Source organism: Macaca thibetana, chromosome 2 (genome assembly GCF_024542745.1).
Source record: "Macaca thibetana thibetana isolate TM-01 chromosome 2, ASM2454274v1, whole genome shotgun sequence".
Classification (NCBI taxonomy): Eukaryota; Metazoa; Chordata; class Mammalia; order Primates; family Cercopithecidae; genus Macaca; species Macaca thibetana.
In genome coordinates this window covers 104928476-104946153 of record NC_065579.1, presented here as the reverse complement: position 1 = coordinate 104946153, position 17678 = coordinate 104928476, and the positions used below count along the sequence as shown (strand labels likewise).

General features: G+C 53.4%; 1 protein-coding gene across 3 annotated transcripts; it reads left to right on the top strand.

Moving 5' to 3' along the window:
• The first annotated feature begins 75 nt into the window (after positions 1-75).
• Positions 76-5192, top strand: CISH (cytokine inducible SH2 containing protein). 3 transcript variants are annotated; one of them, XM_050780988.1, is made up of 3 exons: positions 76-272; positions 3102-3322; positions 3553-5192. In XM_050780988.1, exons 1-3 carry the CDS (start codon positions 253-255, stop codon positions 4086-4088), a joined length of 777 nt encoding a protein of 258 aa, XP_050636945.1. In that variant the 5' UTR covers positions 76-252; the 3' UTR covers positions 4089-5192. The 3 variants fall into 3 exon arrangements, with proteins under 3 accessions (XP_050636945.1, XP_050636947.1, XP_050636946.1); XM_050780990.1 differs by lacking the exon at positions 76-272 and adding an exon at positions 322-1315; XM_050780989.1 differs by lacking the exon at positions 76-272 and adding an exon at positions 325-887.
• The last annotated feature ends 12486 nt before the right edge of the window (positions 5193-17678 follow it).

Genomic DNA, 17678 nt, shown 5'->3' with positions numbered 1-17678 from the left:
CTAGGAAGACGCCGCTTCCGGGAAGGGCTGGGACGCGGCAGACAAAGGATTAGGCAGCAGCTCGCCCCGCCCCGCTCGTCCGGCCCGCCCCACCTTGCCCTCGCAGGCGGTCCGCGCCACTGCCTCTCAGTCCCTGCCCTGCGCCCGCGCGCCCCGGGAGCCTACCCTGCACGCGCTCCGCGCCCACTGGTTCCTTCCCGCCGCCGCCGTCCAGCCGAGTCCCTACTCCGGAGTCGCCGCTGCCGCGGGGACATGGTCCTCTGCGTTCAGGGGTAAGCGCGGCTCTCTGCCCCCGCCTGGCCACCAAGAGGGGCGCACGGGAGAACAGGGGCCATGTGCTAGCTGCCGGGCATTGGGAGGGCTTGACGGGCCAGAGGTGACTGAGCGCGGACAGACCTCGGGAGCGAGGCTCTGTGTGGGGCTGTGACACTCCTACTCCCCACCCCCACACACTCACCTCAATTCCCACTGTGGATTGGGAAACCGGGGGCTGGCTGGCTACAGGAGGAACTTACGGGGTGGGCTCAGCCTGGGTTCTCACTGGAGCAAATGGACACCAACGGCAGGGCGTCCACCAAGATGTGGCCAACAATCCCAGATCTTCTTCTGGGCCCAGAGCACTCTACACTAGCCTGCCGGCTGCCCTGCCTGCTAGTAACCTTGGACCAGCCCCTGGCCCCCTCTGTCCTGGTGTCCCCTCTCCTGCCCCAGGCTAGCAAATAGGCTCTTTTTTCTTTTTTGGGAAGACAGCCCGAGATCCTTGCCTTTCCTCAGTCTGGCACCTGATGGTCAGCAACTCTTGGGAGCAACCCTTTCAACCAAAGGGTCTGATGCTGGCCATGGTGATCTGACAGGAGCTCAGGGAGCTCCAAGGAGAGAAGAAGAAGGTATAAATGGGTGTTCTGCACTCAGGGAGAACTGGGTGGCTGTGCTTATCACAACTGGCCTGGTGCCAAGTGAGGGAGGGTGGAAGGTGAGGCCAGGGAAGAGGACATGAAGGTGCTGGGAAGACTACTTCTCCCTTGCTGTCTCCAGCAAGTTCCTTCCTCCTGTCTGCATTCGGGGACTCCTGAACACCTGCTCCACCACTACCTTCCTCCCCAGGAGCCTCCCCCTGCATTCTGGGGTCCCGTAGGCTCTTTCACTTTTTACCCTAGCTAAGCACCCCCTTATAAGCTCAGGGCCAGTGTTGGGTGTCGGGGAACAAAGTTTTTAACAGACTGCTGGGCTCCAAAGCAGGCACACACATGTACCTAGAATACACCAGCCACTGTCCCCACCATGATGACACAGCCATGGACACACCCCTGCCCAGGTACACAGTCACTCACCAGGAGCTTGTGGTGATCAACACAGCTATTCATACACCCAGCTACCACGTCAGCCCCAGAGGTGCCCACACCCGCAGGTGGAATCTGTCTGAGGACCGGCTAAGCTATCTGGACATGGCCACCCACAGAGGTTCCAGCCTGACTGGCTAGCCACCAACCGTGCCCCTGGGAAGGTAGCTCTGGGCTCCAGCAGGCAGGTCATCTCAAAATTTGTCCTCCAGTTCTCCAAGAGGGATTTCCGAGCTCCCACAGTACAGCCAGGGTAGGTGTGGAACAGTTTTTAGCAGTCTGTGGTGTGCCAGAGTTGTGTGGCCTTTCTCACTGTGAGTGGTCATAGGGCCATGATTTATTAGAACCTAGAGGGTCACCTATAACCTACACAGGAGTCAGGTCTGGCTCCTGCTACCGGCTCCTGCCTACCCCTCCCTGCCTCACAAGCAATACTGGCGCTGTTTGCCCATGCTGTCCTCTCTGCCTGGGGTACCTTCCCCCAGCTCCTTCCTTTGTCCTGGAAGACTCAGCTCAGGAGCAAGCAGACCCTGACTCCCCCACAACACCTGCAGTTTTATGACTTTGCATTATAATTACTCTTAGTGCCATCTTCCCCAGCCAGTCTGATTGTCCTTGAGGGAAAGGCCATGGTTTCATTATCTCAGTGTCCTGAGGCCCAGCCAGGGACTAGACCCAGAACTGAGGCTTGGAGATGTATTTTGCAAGGAGTGAGGGAGGAGCAGCAGTCTTCTTGGGGAAGTAGAGCCAGTCCCTGCTGCTTTCCCAAGGAGGAAGCCCTAGTATCACCATGCTGGGTGGGCTTCCCCTAGGAGAAATCCCCTTACTCAGAATTTGGTCAGTTTAGTTCCCTCAACCCCAGCCATCCAAGAATATGGTGTTACTGACCCTCTCAGTGTATGGGTTCGTGGGACCCTTTATTTTGGGAAAGAGAAACTGAAGCCCAGTGAAGAGCAAGCTTTGTACAAGATCATAGAGCCTGATATGGCTGGCTTGCCAGGGTGGGATCTGGAGTGTGGGCTAGGTCCCTGCTATTTGGTGGAAGCTCATACTGACAGGAGGTGAGACTTGCCAGTGCCTTTAGAGGCCACTGTCCACCCCAGACCCTCCACTGGGAGAAGCAGAGGCCAGGATAGGCTGACTTGTATGGGTAGGGGATTATTTCAGTCTCTATGTCCTGGCCATTGTGGACCTAGGTCCCTCTGAGAGACACTCCTATCCATGGGGAGGTAGCATGTGACCTCAGGCAGCCTACCATAATCCTGGGAATTCTCTGGAGGACCCCACATAGATCTATTGTAGGATAAATCTACCTGTCTATCGTAGATCTATCGCTCAACTAGGACTGTTCATCAGTGGGCCACTTAGTCAGCCCACCTCAGCCAGGAGGGCACAAACATGAAGTTACTTTGCACTGAATCCTATCAGTGTGGCAAGAACATTAGAAATGCCTATAGGGAATGATCTGTGTTTTTGGTTGATGTAAAATAGAGATCGATTAATTACTGTTTAGTAAATGCAGGGCAGTGGAAAAGAATCTTTCAAAAGAGGATCCCCACATGGAAACAAGGGGGCTTTTGTGATGACAAGTGGGGAATGAGATACTGGACTAACTGAGCCCATGGCTGGGTAGAAGGGAAGCTGAGGCTTATAGTGAGATGGGCCAGCCAGAGGTCATGCAACTAGTCTGGGGCATAGGGGGGTCTCTGGAGATGGGAGAAGCATGGGTCCTCCACTCACTGCTCATCCACTGCTTACTAGACCTCGTCCTTTGCTGGCTGTGGAGCGGACTGGGCAGCGGCCCCTGTGGGCCCAGTCCCTAGAACTGCTCGAGACAGTCATGCAGCCCTTGCCTGCTGGGGCCTTCCTGGAGGAGGTGGCAGAGGGGACCCCAGCCCAGATAGAGAGTGAGCCAAAGGTGTTGGACCCCGAGGAGGATCTGCTGTGCATAGCCAAGACCTTCTCCTACCTTCGGGAATCTGGTGAGTCTGAGGGGGGAGGCAGGCCTTTTCCTGGGTGGTCTGGTGGAAGAAGCTGAGTTCTGCCATTGAGTCTGATTTGCGATGCATAGCCCTGCCCAGGAGAGTCTGATGGGAGAGGCACAGCCCTCTCCAGGGAAGTGTGAAGCGAGAGGCACTGCCTTGATTTACCCTGGATTGGTACCCCCAGCTCATTTCCACTATGTCCCTTGTCCCCCTCTGCACTTGCCTAGGCTGGTATTGGGGTTCCATTACGGCCAGCGAGGCCCGGCAACACCTGCAGAAGATGCCAGAGGGCACGTTCCTAGTACGCGACAGCACCCACCCCAGCTACCTGTTCACGCTGTCAGTGAAAACTGCTCGTGGCCCCACCAATGTGCGCATTGAGTATGCTGACTCCAGCTTCCGTCTGGACTCCAACTGCTTGTCCAGGCCACGCATCCTGGCCTTTCCGGATGTGGTCAGCCTTGTGCAGCACTATGTGGCCTCCTGCGCTGCTGACACCCGAAGCGACAGCCCCGATCCTGCTCCCACCCCGGCCCTGCCTATGCCTAAGGAAGATGCGCCTAATGATCCAGCACTGCCTGCTCCTCCACCAGCCACTGCTGTACACCTAAAATTGGTGCAGCCCTTTGTACGCAGAAGCAGTGCCCGCAGCCTGCAACACCTGTGCCGCCTTGTCATCAACCGTCTGGTGACCGACGTGGACTGCCTGCCACTGCCCCGGCGCATGGCCGACTACCTCCGACAGTACCCCTTCCAGCTCTGACTGGGCCGGGCACCCTGCCCAGCCTCACCCAGTCACACCCTGGAGGGGACATCAGCCCCAGCTGGACTTGGGCTCCCACTGTCCCTCCTCCAGGCATCCTGGTGCCTGCATACCTCTGGCAGCTGGCCCAGGAAGAGCCAGCAAGAACAAAGCATGGGAGAGGGGAGGTGTCACACAACCTGGAGGTAAATGCCCCCAGGCCCCATGTGGCTTCATTACACTGAGCCATGTGTCAGAGGATGGGGAGACAGGCAGGACCTTGTCTCACCTGTGGGCTGGGCCCAGACCTCCACTCGCTTGCCTGCCCTGGCCACCTGAACTGTATGGGCACTCTCAGACCTGGTTTTTCAATCCCCAGGGTCGGGTAGGACTCCTACCAGCAGCCAGCCTCCATTTCTGGGAGGATGACAGGCAGAGGAACTGAGGTCAACCATGACTAGTGACCCCTTGTTGAGGGGTAAGCCAGGCTAGGGGACTGCACAATTATATACTATTTATTTATTTATTCTCCTTGGGGTTGGTGTCAGGGGTGAACCAAGCCCACCTCTATGCCCTGAGCCCTGGTAGTCCAGAGACCCTAACTCTGCCCTGGCTTCTCTGGTTCTTCCCTGAGACATGTTGCTGGAACCAAGGCAATCCTGGATGTCCTGGCACTGACCCACCTGTCTGTGAATGTGTTCACTCTTTTCTGCCCCCAGCCATACTTGGGGAGGATGGACAACTACAATAGATAAGAAAATGCAGCCAGAGCCTCAGTCCCCAGCAGAGCCTGTGTCTCACCCCCTCACAGGACAGAGCTGTGTCTGCATAGAGCTGGTCTCACTGTGGCACAGGCCCTGGGGAAATGCCTGTGCTGTCAGGAAGAGGGGGTGCTGGTTTGAGGGCCGCCGCTGCAGTTCTGCTGGGTCTGCTTCCTGCCCAGGAAGGTGCCTGCACGTGAGAGAAGGAGAGAAATACACATCTGATAAGACTTCATGAAATAATAATTATAACAAAGAACAGCTTGGTGGTCTTTTCTTTTCCACTGATATTTCTGTAATGATATTATACCTTTATTACCTCTTTATTTTATTACCTCTATAATAAAATGATACCTTTCATGTATGGAGCCTTCAATGGGGCCACTTTTGAGTTGTGTACACAATGTGTCCCCTTTGATCTTGTTACCATTAGCCCTCATTTGATATCTGGGCTAGTGGAGAGGCCCGGAAACCCTATGTGGCTGAGCAGTCCCTGCTGGGGACTCACTGAGGAGTGGAAGAGACAGGGAGCAGCCTCTCCTGTCGTCTCCCCTGGGTCCCGTTGGGAAATGGGAGCTAGGAGACGAAGGCCAGTTAGACTGCCTGCAGGGTGATTGTCCTGGCCACTACCAGGCGGGGGCTGGGGGGAGGTTGGCAGAGGGGCACCAGCCCTGAGAGATGTGTAAACAAGAAATGCCAACTCCAAATCACAAGTGGAGAATATCCAGGGGGAGAGAGCTGTGGACCACTCCTGGGGTCAGTGTCTTGAGATGAGGAAGCCAGTAGTCAGATTAGGGCTGGTTCTCCCAGAAGAAGGTACAGTGAGTGCAAAGGCACCGAGGCATGACCGGGAGTCCCGTGTTCCTGACACAGAGACCTGAGGGGGGCTTGCTCTGCAGTGGGGCAGGGCAACTGAATCGGGGTAGGGGCCAGTGAGCTGGCGGAGTCTGGCCTGGGGTGGGAGTGTCTGGATTCTGGTCCACACTGGTTGGAATTGGGGCATCCTTTCTTCTCTCTCAGGGTTCAGCACACCACAAGTGTGTGGAAGAGCAATTACAATGAAAACACCCTCCTTTACCAGACAGTCTGACTTTGGAACACTATCTGTTTTTGGAACACTATCTGTTGCAATCTCCCTATGTCCTGAAGTTTTCTGCACCTTTGCTTGAGGGCCCCACAGGAAAGCTTCTCTAAAGCTTTCTAACCTTTATTCTGGAAACAATCCTAACCTTCCTGTCGTCTCAGCCCTCAAGCAATTAGAAGTCTTAGAGTAGAAGAGACACTTGTTGGCAAGTTGAGAGCAAGAAGGGGTGAGGAGTGACAGGCTGATGACAGGGAGGGGTGAGGACGAGGATAGACAGCAAGAACTTTGGAGTTCACACAGGACCCTGGGGACATGGAGGCTGTCATGGCAAAGAATAGGCCTGACGTTTGGTGAGAGTGGGCAAGAGGTGGGTGATGGAGGGAGGGTGTCTTTCCTGGATGTGGCGCCCAGACCCAGGTGGCCAGCCACGTGCCTTCCCTGTTGCTGGCGGCGGCCTGGGCACTTGGCTGTCTGTAGGGCCAGATGGCACACTTCCTTCAGGTCACCATGACCCAGCCAGGGGTATTTGCAGTTCCTCATTCCTTCAGTCTGAATTTCAGCTGCTTCATTGCTTCCAGAATACCTGAGGTAACCCCTCTGTCTGCTTCACCCCAGATTTGTCACCTAGTGGACGGGTAGTGGACACAGAGGGGCCAGTGTCAAGCTCTTCCTCACCTGGTGCTGCAGCCTGGACAGAAAGCTGCTGTGGTGAGAGGAAGCACAGAAAACTGCTTTGTCCACAGAGAGAAAAGCCTCATGGTGCCTGCCAGGTGCTGGGCATGGGCCGAGGGCTTGCACCTCATACAGCACTCACCACAACTGTGGGAGTCAAGTCCAAATATTACCCACGCTCCACAGATGAGGAAACCGAGGCACACAGCGGGGAAGGGGCTGACCAAGGCCACTCAGCAAGTGGGGCTCAGAGCAGAGCCAACCCTGGGGGGTCCTGACTGACCTTTTGTCCTCTGGATTACTACATGAGATAGGGAGAACAGGGATGACGGCTTCCAGGCAAGTTGCTCTTGGATGCTGTTTTCTATCTCCTGGTCTCCCTGCCTGCTGAGAGCTCTTGGCCACTGGCCTGGCCACCAAGGTCCTGTTCTCTTCACCCTGGCCTCAGCTCAAGCCAGGGCCCAGCTCCTATCTGGGGAGGGGCTGCCAGCTACTTCTGACTCCCAACATGCTCCAGGTTCCATCTTTTCTTGTTTCCCTACCAGGGTAGCGAATGATGCCTGCCCAGACCCCAATCAGAGATTCAGCCTAACAGATACTGAAGATCCGCTGGCCAACATGATCACCACTGGGTGGTCCTGGCCTAGGAAAAGGGGCACACATGTTGACACTAGCCAGGAACAAAGGGATGAGCTTTCTGGTGGGTGCAAGGACCCTGCACAACATACAAACAGTAACGAAGGTCACACTTTACCGTTAAGTCCTCCACCAGCACACATGCTCCAAAGGCACCAACTGGGCCAGACTCCATCTAGGTCCTGGGGACAGCAGGGAACAAGACAGACACGGTCCCCACCCTCATGGGGCTCATGGGCTAGTGGGAGAGACAGAGAGTGAACTAGTGAACAAATGGGTGCACAGGACAAGCTTTGAGAGTGTAAAGACAGAAAAGCAGGGGGGTGCGGGGAGAGTAACTTTGGGTACAGGGACACCCTACAGCTGGGAGGGCGTTGGGGATAGCTCTGCAACTTTGGGTGGCACTGAGCCTGGAGACCCAAGCAAAGAGCAGGAGCTGGTCATGCAGACAACGTGCAGAAGAGATGTCCCAGGTGAAAGGAACTACAAGTGCAGTGGCCCTGAGGCAGAAACCTAGAGCCCAGAATGGCTGCCCAGAAGGGGCGAGAAGGGCAAAGGAAGCAGGTGGATTTTATTTGAGGATGGCGAAGCACCTCTTCAGAGCCTAGCAGGGGAGTGCTGTGATCTGAACCTCATTTCTAAGGGAGGTATCTGTACTCATGAGGGCCTGGAGGCAGGAGGCCAGAAAGAAGGATCTGGAGGGTAGAGTGTGGGAGCAGGGGCAGGAAGAGGTGAGGGCAGCAATTCTGTGACTCTGGATGGGGTTCCTTCTCCACTAGCAGAGGCTGTCCTCATCTACAGCTGGAGAGGGAAGGCTCAGAGAGGGATGGTGAGAGGCAGAGCCAGAGTTCACATCCTGATTCCAGACCTTGTTTATGTAACCACTGCTCTATTCTGCCTCCAAGGGGCTGGCTTGCTAAAGCCTAGGCACCCACAGGTTCAGAAGGCATGCAGAAGGGTGGGGAGATTCAGGAGGGCTTTCTAGAAGAGTTGGTCTAGGGGCTGGGCCCTAGAGGATTCTGTCTCCAGGTGGGAAATGGGTTTGGAGATTGATTCTGTGTGGTGTCCCTCCCTGGATTCACAAGCCTCCCTCTGGAATGACCTTGGGACAGAGATGCTACTAAGCCATCCAGGTATTTCTTGTTGCCCCCAAGGAGTATTTGCTGGATACCAGCCCCCTTCAAGCCACGCCACTGGGGTATCATTGGTACCAGTGTATACATCTCACTAGGTCCCTGCACCTACACCTAGGCTGGACTTTTAATCTACTGACTGAGCAAATCTCTCCTGGCCAAGTCTGAACACACATCTGAGTGGGGCTGGGGGCCATGACTAGGCCCACCTCACTCTCAGATGGGGACCCTTCCATCCTGCACGGTTGCCCACAGTGAAGTGGAAGGTGAGGGGCCGGGGGCCTAAAGGCCTAGAGGCCTGACTATGAAGGCAGGAAGACTCAGGGTCTGTGCACAGGACATCCCAGACTTCCTGGGCTCTCATAAAGGCCCTCTTCCTCCAGGAGAAGTAGGCCCTGTGCAAGCCTGGGCAGCCTTTGACACCAACCTGCTAGACCAGTTTTAATATAAAGTAGGCTTGAGCTTTGCCAGAAATTCAACAGCCTCTCATGGTGGATGCGTCCTCCCTACCCCTCCCTGGCTCATGTGGAACACCCAAGGGGTCACTCCAAGAGTCACTCTGGGGCAGCAGGCTGGAGTTCCCACATCTGAGTCTCAAGCTAGAGGAGGTCCCTGGAGGTTTAATTTTGGTCAGAATGCAGACCTCAGAGTGGTTGGAGAGTGGCTGGGCCTCGATGCTGGAGAATGGAGAGTGAATGGAAACTGATGCTCTGAGCAGGAGGAGACACAGCAGGCCCAGGGCAGGGGAGCGTTTGTGATGTGGTCAAAGCTTCCTGCTCAGTGGAAAGACAGTTGCTTCCATGACCCGGGCCTCAGTAAAGCAGGCAGGGCCTCTGAGGGCTACAACCTAGGACTGCCATGACTCCTCCAGGCAGCCCTCCAGGACTGTCTCACCCACACAGACCCTACTAGTGAGATGCTTGTGCTGGCACCGATGATGCCCTGATGGCATGCTTGGTGGGAGGGTGGTATCCGGCAAATGCTCCTCAGGGCAGAGTTCTGCTCCAGGGACTCCCCACACCCAGCACCCATGAGCCAGATGGAGCCCTTCCTGTCACTGGAGCTGGGCTCCTCCACCTGAGGTGGGGGTTGCACTCATAGTCCAGACTGGGCCAAAGCTCTGTTCTTCAAAGTACCTCCCAACCCTCAGCCTCCTCCCAGGAAGCACTTCGCTCCTCCCACCCCTTCCAGCCTCATGTCAGCGACATCACATGTATGTGTGTGTGTATGTGCGCACACGCGCGTGCGTGCGTGTGCTGACCTTTCCACTTGGCCAACATGCCTTTGTTTTTCTCAGCTCCTTCAAGTGGATGGCTGTGGGAGGAGGAGCTACTAGGAGAGTAGGTTCTCAGGAAACATTTCCCCCAAAGCCCCAGAGACACGGAGCCCACGAGACATGAGAAAATGAGGCTTAACCAGAAGGAGAGGTGTTCCAAGGGCAGTTCGAGGGGTGTGGGTGAGAGACAAGGAGAGACCCCTGGCAGAGATCACTGTTAACCCTGGTGTGTGAGTGCCTGCGGGGGCATGCTCCCGGGCATCCTTGCCAGATCAGCACCATCAGCCTGGCACCTAGTGGGCAGGCTGAGCTTATAAGGGCAGCCAAAGCTGGGTGGCCCTAGGCAAGTTGCTGCATCTTGCTGGGACATATATGGCTCAGAGTAGGCCAGGGTCCTGGGTTTGCAGTTGTGGGATCAGTTCACTCTCTCTCCTGCCCAGAGGTGCCTGGTTGGGAGCTGTGGACTTTGGGGGCAGGAGCAGCCCCTCCCAGCACCTTGACAATCACCCCCTTTCTCTTCTGAGTCTCAGTGAGTAACTGGGGTGGAAGCTAGCTTCCAGAGGATCCCTGGGCCTTGCGGAGGGCAGAGAAGGCCTGGCGTGGGCACCCCCCACCCCCAGCCTGGGTGAGGTGTTTTCGCCAGAATTGCAGCAGCTGCGGCTGGAGGCCTCTTCCCAGGAAGAGCAGAGCGCCTCTTCCAAGAACTCAGAGGAGGCCGCAGGCGGGAGGGGAAGCGGGGGAGTTAATTTTAAACCACACTGCCTTCAACGCTTCTCAGGAACTGGTTGCTCAACGTGATCTGGCAGGTCCCAGGCAGCTGGGCAGGCCTGGTGCCAGCTCAGAGGTGGCGGGTGGAGGACACACCCCAGGGGAAGGCCCAGTGACCTTGAGGGAAGTTGGGGCCTGTCCTTGACCACTTATCAGGGCCTGTCCCCCATTCACCTGACCCAACTTGCTGGGGGGTGTGAGGTGGGGTGATTTACGCAGTTCTAACCAGGCAAGGTAAAACCATAACAGGATTAATAACACAATTGTCATGGCCTTCCAAGGGCCCCAAGACTGACGATCCCATCCCCCTTCCCTGCTCAGAACCTGCCTGTCCTGCACCCTGGCCTGTCCTCTGGAGGTTATCTGATGAGAGCCTATTCTGAGGGTAAGACCTGTGCTGATTCTGTATGGGACCCTGGTACCAGGCTAGCGGGGGGAGGAGAGATGGGGGCGTGGAGGGTGACATGTGGCAAGCTGGTGGAAGTTCTGGACCTAGGGAGTGAGCCTCCTTTTTGTGCAGGGAGAACTCATGGGCCCGCACCCCATGGTTGACTGGAGTCAAAGCACCCGCATTTCACCGACCTCCTGTCTCCCACCCTAGTGTGGCCAACCACTCCTGGCTGACAGCCTAGGTCCACCTCCCAGTGTCTGGTCCATGGGATGTTCTCCCTGCAGAGACATGTCCCAGGGCACCCCCTTCCCCCACTACCCCCACTGGCTGCCCTCTGAGACCCCAGCAGTCTGGGCAGAGCAAGCCTTGAGTTCTAGGAAAGGATCCTAAGCAAATGCTGCCAAGAGCTGCAGTTCTTGGAACCAGCACTGCAGGGCGAGGGGACACTTCCTGGAACCTGCTGGCCCTTCCAGGGAGTGAGGCTCAGAGGACAGCCAATGACCTGGGGTAAGTGGGGGGAGAGGGTGCTGAGCCCTTAGCTTGAGTCTCTGCCTCCAGGAAGCCCTCCCTGACTGCAGGTGCCTCCTTAGACTCCTCCATGTCTGTGCTGGATCTGGCATGACCTCTGAAGTGCCCAGTGTCCAGCCTGGCAGAGTGGACGACGAGAAACAGGTGTTAGCAGAGAAAAAAAGGGCATGTGTACCTGTGGAGGTAGCATGTGGGTGTAGGTCCACAGTGAAAGCAGGAGGTTAGACAGGAGTGTCCTGCCTAGGCCAGTGGGCAGCCGGGGATATGAAGTTCCAAGGGAGAGTAGGAAGGAAAGCAAGGTGGGGTCAGCAGTGCCAGGCCCTGCTCACTGAGCCCTCTTTGCTGGTGGGCAGGCAGCCTCTGGCTCTAGTCACTAGAGGCCAACCTTGTCTCACCCACAGTTCCCCGTCCCACAGCTAGGCCCCAGCGTCAGCATCAAGCCACCCAGGATATGCATCCAGCCTGTTGGAGAATGGCCTGGAGAATGCGGAGGAGAGGCTGCAGTGGGTGGGCACTGACACCTGTCTGGGACTGAGTTGAAGTCTGGCTACATTTCAAGGGAATGGCCATGAGTGTTCCCATCACAGGATCCCAAGGGCAGCATTGTCAGAGCAGCGGACTGGAAGTCTGGCTGAGGGTGCTGAATGGGCAGGTTAGGGTCGCATAGCTGGGAGACACTAGGACAACCTTTTAACCACTCGTGACCCATTTACCTTCAGAATGGAGAACCTCCCCTGGCCAAGGCTGGACAGGGGTGTCAGCAAGAACTTGCCTCTCCCCTCCCACCCTCAGGTCACTCTTTGGCCCTCACTGAGCACAGCGCCAAGCTTGTTACCCACCCACCCCAATGTCACAGAGAAGGCAGGGACGATGCTGGGGTTAAGAAGGGCTAGGACCCAGTGGGTGGGTGGCAGCTGTGAGGTGGGGCTATGGCAGAGAGGTCCTCCCACCCCTGTAGGAGGGCAGTGGGGCAACCCAAGGACACAGGTCATTGCTGTGCTTGTACTTTGCAGTGGCCAGTTCTCAAAGGCTACCTGGGGCAGCTGGCAGTGGGCGGGAATGCTGCATTCTCTGTCACTTAGAGGCCTTGGTGCCTGCACCCAGGTCAGGCTGGCTGTGGCTGGAAAGAACCTGCTGTGGATGAAATTGACCTGGGGACCATCTGACCTGAGTGAAAAGAGCTATGGGTTTGCAGAGGACTCCGGTGCCCTGCTGCACGTGGTTCTAGAACTAGGTATCCTGCGTCGTGACTTGAGCAAGTCATGAACCCACTCTGAGCCTCAGTTTCTCACTCTGTTTTTGGTGTTTTGTTTGGTTTGGTTTGGTTTTGAGACAGGGTCTCACCCTCTTGCCCAGGCTGGAGTCCAGTGGCACAATCTTGGCTCACTGCAGCCTCTACTACCTGAGCTCAACCAATCCTCCTACCTCAGTCTCCCAAGTAGCTGGGACTACAGGTGTGTGCCACCACACACCACTAATTTTTTGTACAGATCTAGTTTCACCGTGTTGCCCAGGCTGGTCTGAATTCCTGGGTTCAAGCAATTCTCCTGCCTCAGCCTCCCAAAGCACTAGGATTACAGATGTGAGCTACTGCACCGGGCCTCCACCTCTGTTTTGGGGACAATGTTATCAAGTGATATTCCTTATGGAATCTTTGTAAGAAGGAAATGTGTAGACTTGGTGATTTTTGTTTCTCCTCGGAGTCTTCCCCTGGATCCCACCTCACCCCTCCAGCTCCCGCTTCACCATGAGCCCATGGAGACATGAGCCCCAGGACAGCTCTTTCTCTGGTCTCTCTTGCAGCGAGAAGTACCTGTGGGCACACTGGAGCACAGGCCTTGATGTTTGCAGTGCTCCAGGCAAAAGGACAAATGGAGGCCCATATACCAGAGTCTAAATATTAAACAACCATAAATCAAGCTGCTAATAAAATGTGTTCTATCTTCCTACTGAACAAATAAGCTTTCATAGCAGTAAAAACATCTGTAAATCTATGGTTTTTATGTCTGAAAGTCAGCAGATATCCAAAATGATGGAACTTAATAATTATCACTCATGTCCAGGTGTTCAGTGACCTGAGGTTTAAGTGAGAGAATGAAGACTTGCCTAATGCCTAAGACATTCTGTATTTATTCTGTAACATTGATTCTCCTCATCTTTATTCTAGTAAAACGACTGATTATGTTGTTACAGTCAAGACTTCTACACTATTACTGTTCTTTTCATGGTAATGATTCAAAAGATTAGAATAAGGCTGGACATGGTGGCTCACACATGTAATCCCAGCGCTTTGAGAAACCAAAGTGACAGGATTGCTTGAGGCCAGCAGTTCAAGTTTATAGTGAGCTATGACTATACTACTGCACTTCAGACTAGGCAACAGAGCAAGACTCTGTCTACAAAAAAAAAAATAATAATTTTTAAAAAGACTAAAATAAAATATTGGCCAGATGTAGTGGCTCACACCTGTAATCCCAGCACTTTGGGAGTCCAAGGTGGGTGGATCACCTGAGGTCAGGAGTTCAAGACCAGCCTGGCCAACATGGTAAAACCTCATCTCTACTAAAAATACAAAAATTAGCCAGGCATGGTGGTGCACACCTGTAATCCCAGCTACTTGGAAGGCTGAGGCAGGAGAATTTCTTGAACCCAGGAGGCAGAGGCTGCAGTGAGCCGAGATTGCACCACTGCACTCCAGCCTGGGTGACAAGAGTGAAACTCCATCTCAAATAAATAAATAAATAAATAAATAAATAAAATAATGAGGCCGGGCACGGTGGCTCAAGCCTGTAATCCCAGCACTTTGGGAGGCCGAGACGGGTGGATCACGAGGTCAGGAGATCGAGACCATCCTGGCTAACACGGTGAAACCCCGTCTCTACTAAGAAATACAAAAAACTAGCCGGGCGAGGTGGCGGGCGCCTGTAGTCCCAGCTATGCGGGAGGCTGAGGCCGGAGAATGGCGTGAACCCGGGAGGCGGAGCTTGCAGTGAGCTGAGATCCGGCCACTGCACTCCAGCCTGGGCTACAGAGTGAGACTCCGTCTCAAAAAATAATAATAATAAAAAATAAAAAATAAAATAAAATAAAATAAAATAAAATAAAATAATGAAATAAAATATTACATTCAAATAACATAAAAATATGTTAAATGAGATATAGCAAAATTTCAAAATATGTTATAGTCCAAAAAGTTATTTTTATTTTAAAATTAATTTAATTATTATCATTATTTTTTGAGACAGGGTCTCACTCTTTTGCCCAGGCTGGAGTGCAGTGGTGCAATCTTGGCTCACTGCAGCCTTGACCTCCTAGGCTTAAGTGATCCACCCACCTTAGCCTCCCAAGTAGCTGGTACTACAGGTGTGTGCCACCACATCCTGCTAATTTTTTTGTATTTTTTGTACAGATGGAGTTTTGCCATGTTTCCCAGGCTACTCTCAAACTCCTGGGCTCAAGGGATTCTCCCGCCTCGGCCTCCCAAAGCTTTGGGACTTCAGACATAAGCCATTACGCCTGGCCTTAATTGTAATTTTTTTTTTTTTTTTTTTTTTTTTGAGACGGAGTCTTGCTCTGTCACCCAGGCTGGAGTGCAGTGGCCGGATCTCAGCTCACTGCAAGCTCCGCCTCCCGGGTTCCCGCCATTCTCCTGCCTCAGCCTCCCGAGTAGCTGGGACTACAGGCGCCCGCCACCGCGCCCGGCTAGTTTTTTGTATTTTTAGTAGAGACGGGGTTTCACCGTGTTAGCCAGGATGGTCTCGATCTCCTGACCTCGTGATCCGCCCGCCTCGGCCTCCCAAAGTGCTGGGATTACAGGTTTGAGCCACCGCGCCCGGCCAATTGTAATTATTTTTTGAGGGAGTGGTCTTGCTCTGTCACCCAGGCTGGAGCACAGTAGTGTGATCATAGCTCACTGACACCTCAAACTCCTGGGCTCAAGGGGTCCTCCCACCTCGGCCTCCCTGAGTAGCTGAGACTACAGGCACCCGCCACCACACCTGGCTAATTTTTGTATAGAGACAGGGTTTCGCCACATTGCTCAGGCTGGTCTTGAACTCCTGAGCTCAAGCGATCCACCCACTTCAGCCTCCCAAAGTGCTGAGATTACAGGCGTTAGCCACCACACCCAGCCTAAAAAGTTATTTTTTAAATAATCAAAATCACCTAGTAAAATTGAGGCAAAACAAACTATAAATTATAATTGTATTAAAATTTAAGTTAAGAAGATTTCAGGCCGGGCGCGGTGGCTCAAGCCTGTAATCCCAGCACTTTGGGAGGCCGAGACGGGCGGATCACAAGGTCAGGAGATCGAGACCAGCCTGGCTAATACGGTGAAACCCCGTCTCTACTAAAAAATACAAAAAACTAGCCGGGTGAGGTGGTGGGCGCATGTAGTCCCAGCTACTCGGGAGGCTGAGGCAGGAGAATGGCGTAGACCCGGGAGGCGGAGCTTGCAGTGAGCTGAGATGCGGCCACTGCACTCCAGCCTGGGCGACAGAGCGAGACTCCGTCTCAAAAAAAAAAAAAAAAAAAAAAAAGGCCGGGCGCGGTGGCTCAAGCCTGTAATCCCAGCACTTTGGGAGGCCGAGACGGGCGGATCACGAGGTCAGGAGATCGAGACCATCCTGGCTAACACGGTGAAACCCCGTCTCTACTACAAAATACAAAAAACTAGCCGGGCGAGGTGGCTGGCGCCTGTAGTCCCAGCTACTCGGGAGGCTGAGGCAGGAGAATAGCGTAAACCCGGGAGGCGGAGCTTGCAGTGAGCTGAGATCCGGCCACTGCACTCCAGTCTGGGCGACAGAGCGAGACTCCGTCTCAAAAAAAAAAAAAAAAAAGAAGATTTCAAACTAAAATTTTACTTAACTTTTTGAAATTGTTATTGAATATTGCTAAATGTTTTTATAAAAAGGAACCTTAGCAGAGTGCAGTGGCTCACACTTGTAATCCCAGCACTTTGGGAGGCCAAAGCAGGAGGATCGCTTGAGTCCATGAGTCCAAGACCAACCTGGACAACATAGTGAGACCTTTTCTCTCCAAAAAATATTTTTAAAATTAACCAAACATGGCAGGGCATGTCTGCAGTTCAGCTACTTGGGAGGCTGAGGCCAAAGGATCACTTGAGCCCAGGATTTCGAGGCTGCAGTGAGCCATGATTATACCACTACACTCCAGCCTGGGTGACAGAGCAAAACTCTTCTCAAAAAGAAAGAGAGAGAAGAAAAGAAATCTTCAGTATTCACAGTCAAATTCTCTGTGAAGGCTGAAGTAGTGTTTGCTCTGCAGTTAGCCAAAGCACAACCTCCATGCGTTGCCCTAGAACGCATGTTATCATGAGTGTGGGTGTTTGGGTTTGTCTCACAATGCACCAGCACTGAGTGTCAAATCCCAGTGATGGGAATGCACATGAATTGTTTAATCAATTTATTTGAAATTGATCACTTGTATGTTTGTGATATACTCTAAGGAACAGGCCACAGGCGGATTAGAAGAAAGTGGTAAGAGACTAAGCACAATTTCCAGTCAGTGATACTGGAGCAACTTGGAGGGAAAAAAAGTGCAATGTCTACCTCACACTTTCCACCATAAATTCTAGATGGACCAAATATTAAACATTAAAAATGAAATTCTAAGAGTCCTTTAGAGCACCTGCCCTGAAGTCCCAGCAGTATCAATCCTAGGTGTGGAAACCTCTTCCTTTGTGTGGCTCCCCTGTGATGTTTGCAGGACAGGTCTGGAGGAAAGAGAGTCACCCCAGAAATACACCGATGCCTATATAGTGCTATCTCTCCATCTTGGGTTTTTCCCCCCAGAAACGACTCTAAGACAAGCATCCAAATGCAAATAGATTATTTGGGAAGTAATGCCAAGAAGCACCAGTAAGGTATTGAGAGACAGTTCCCCATGGTTCTCTCCTATTTCTGCACATTTGCCAGTAGAGGCACTGGTTGCCCTTGTTCTAAACTATCTTTACAAGGGTGATTATTATAGTGAGTAGCGTTAGAAGATAGAGGTAGTATCTCCCTCCAGGGCAAAAGGCAGATTTGTTTATTGTCCCATATACTAAAGATAACATCTCCCACCTGGGCAGGTTTGCTTGCAGCTTATTATACAAGATGTGGGTCCCCTAAATTCAGCATACAGTTTTTCCACTGTAATGCAACCCAATGCATATGCAGGCATCACCAGGCCATCAACACATCACTCTGTGGGAACTGAGGTTCAAGGAAGTGGTGCAAGAAAATGGTTTTACTCTGTCTACTGCCGTTACTGTAAACAATAATCTGTTGTCTCTTTCTGAACCAGGAGTTCTGTGCCTTCTGCCATGATCCTTGAGAATATGACAGACTAACTTGTTTGCT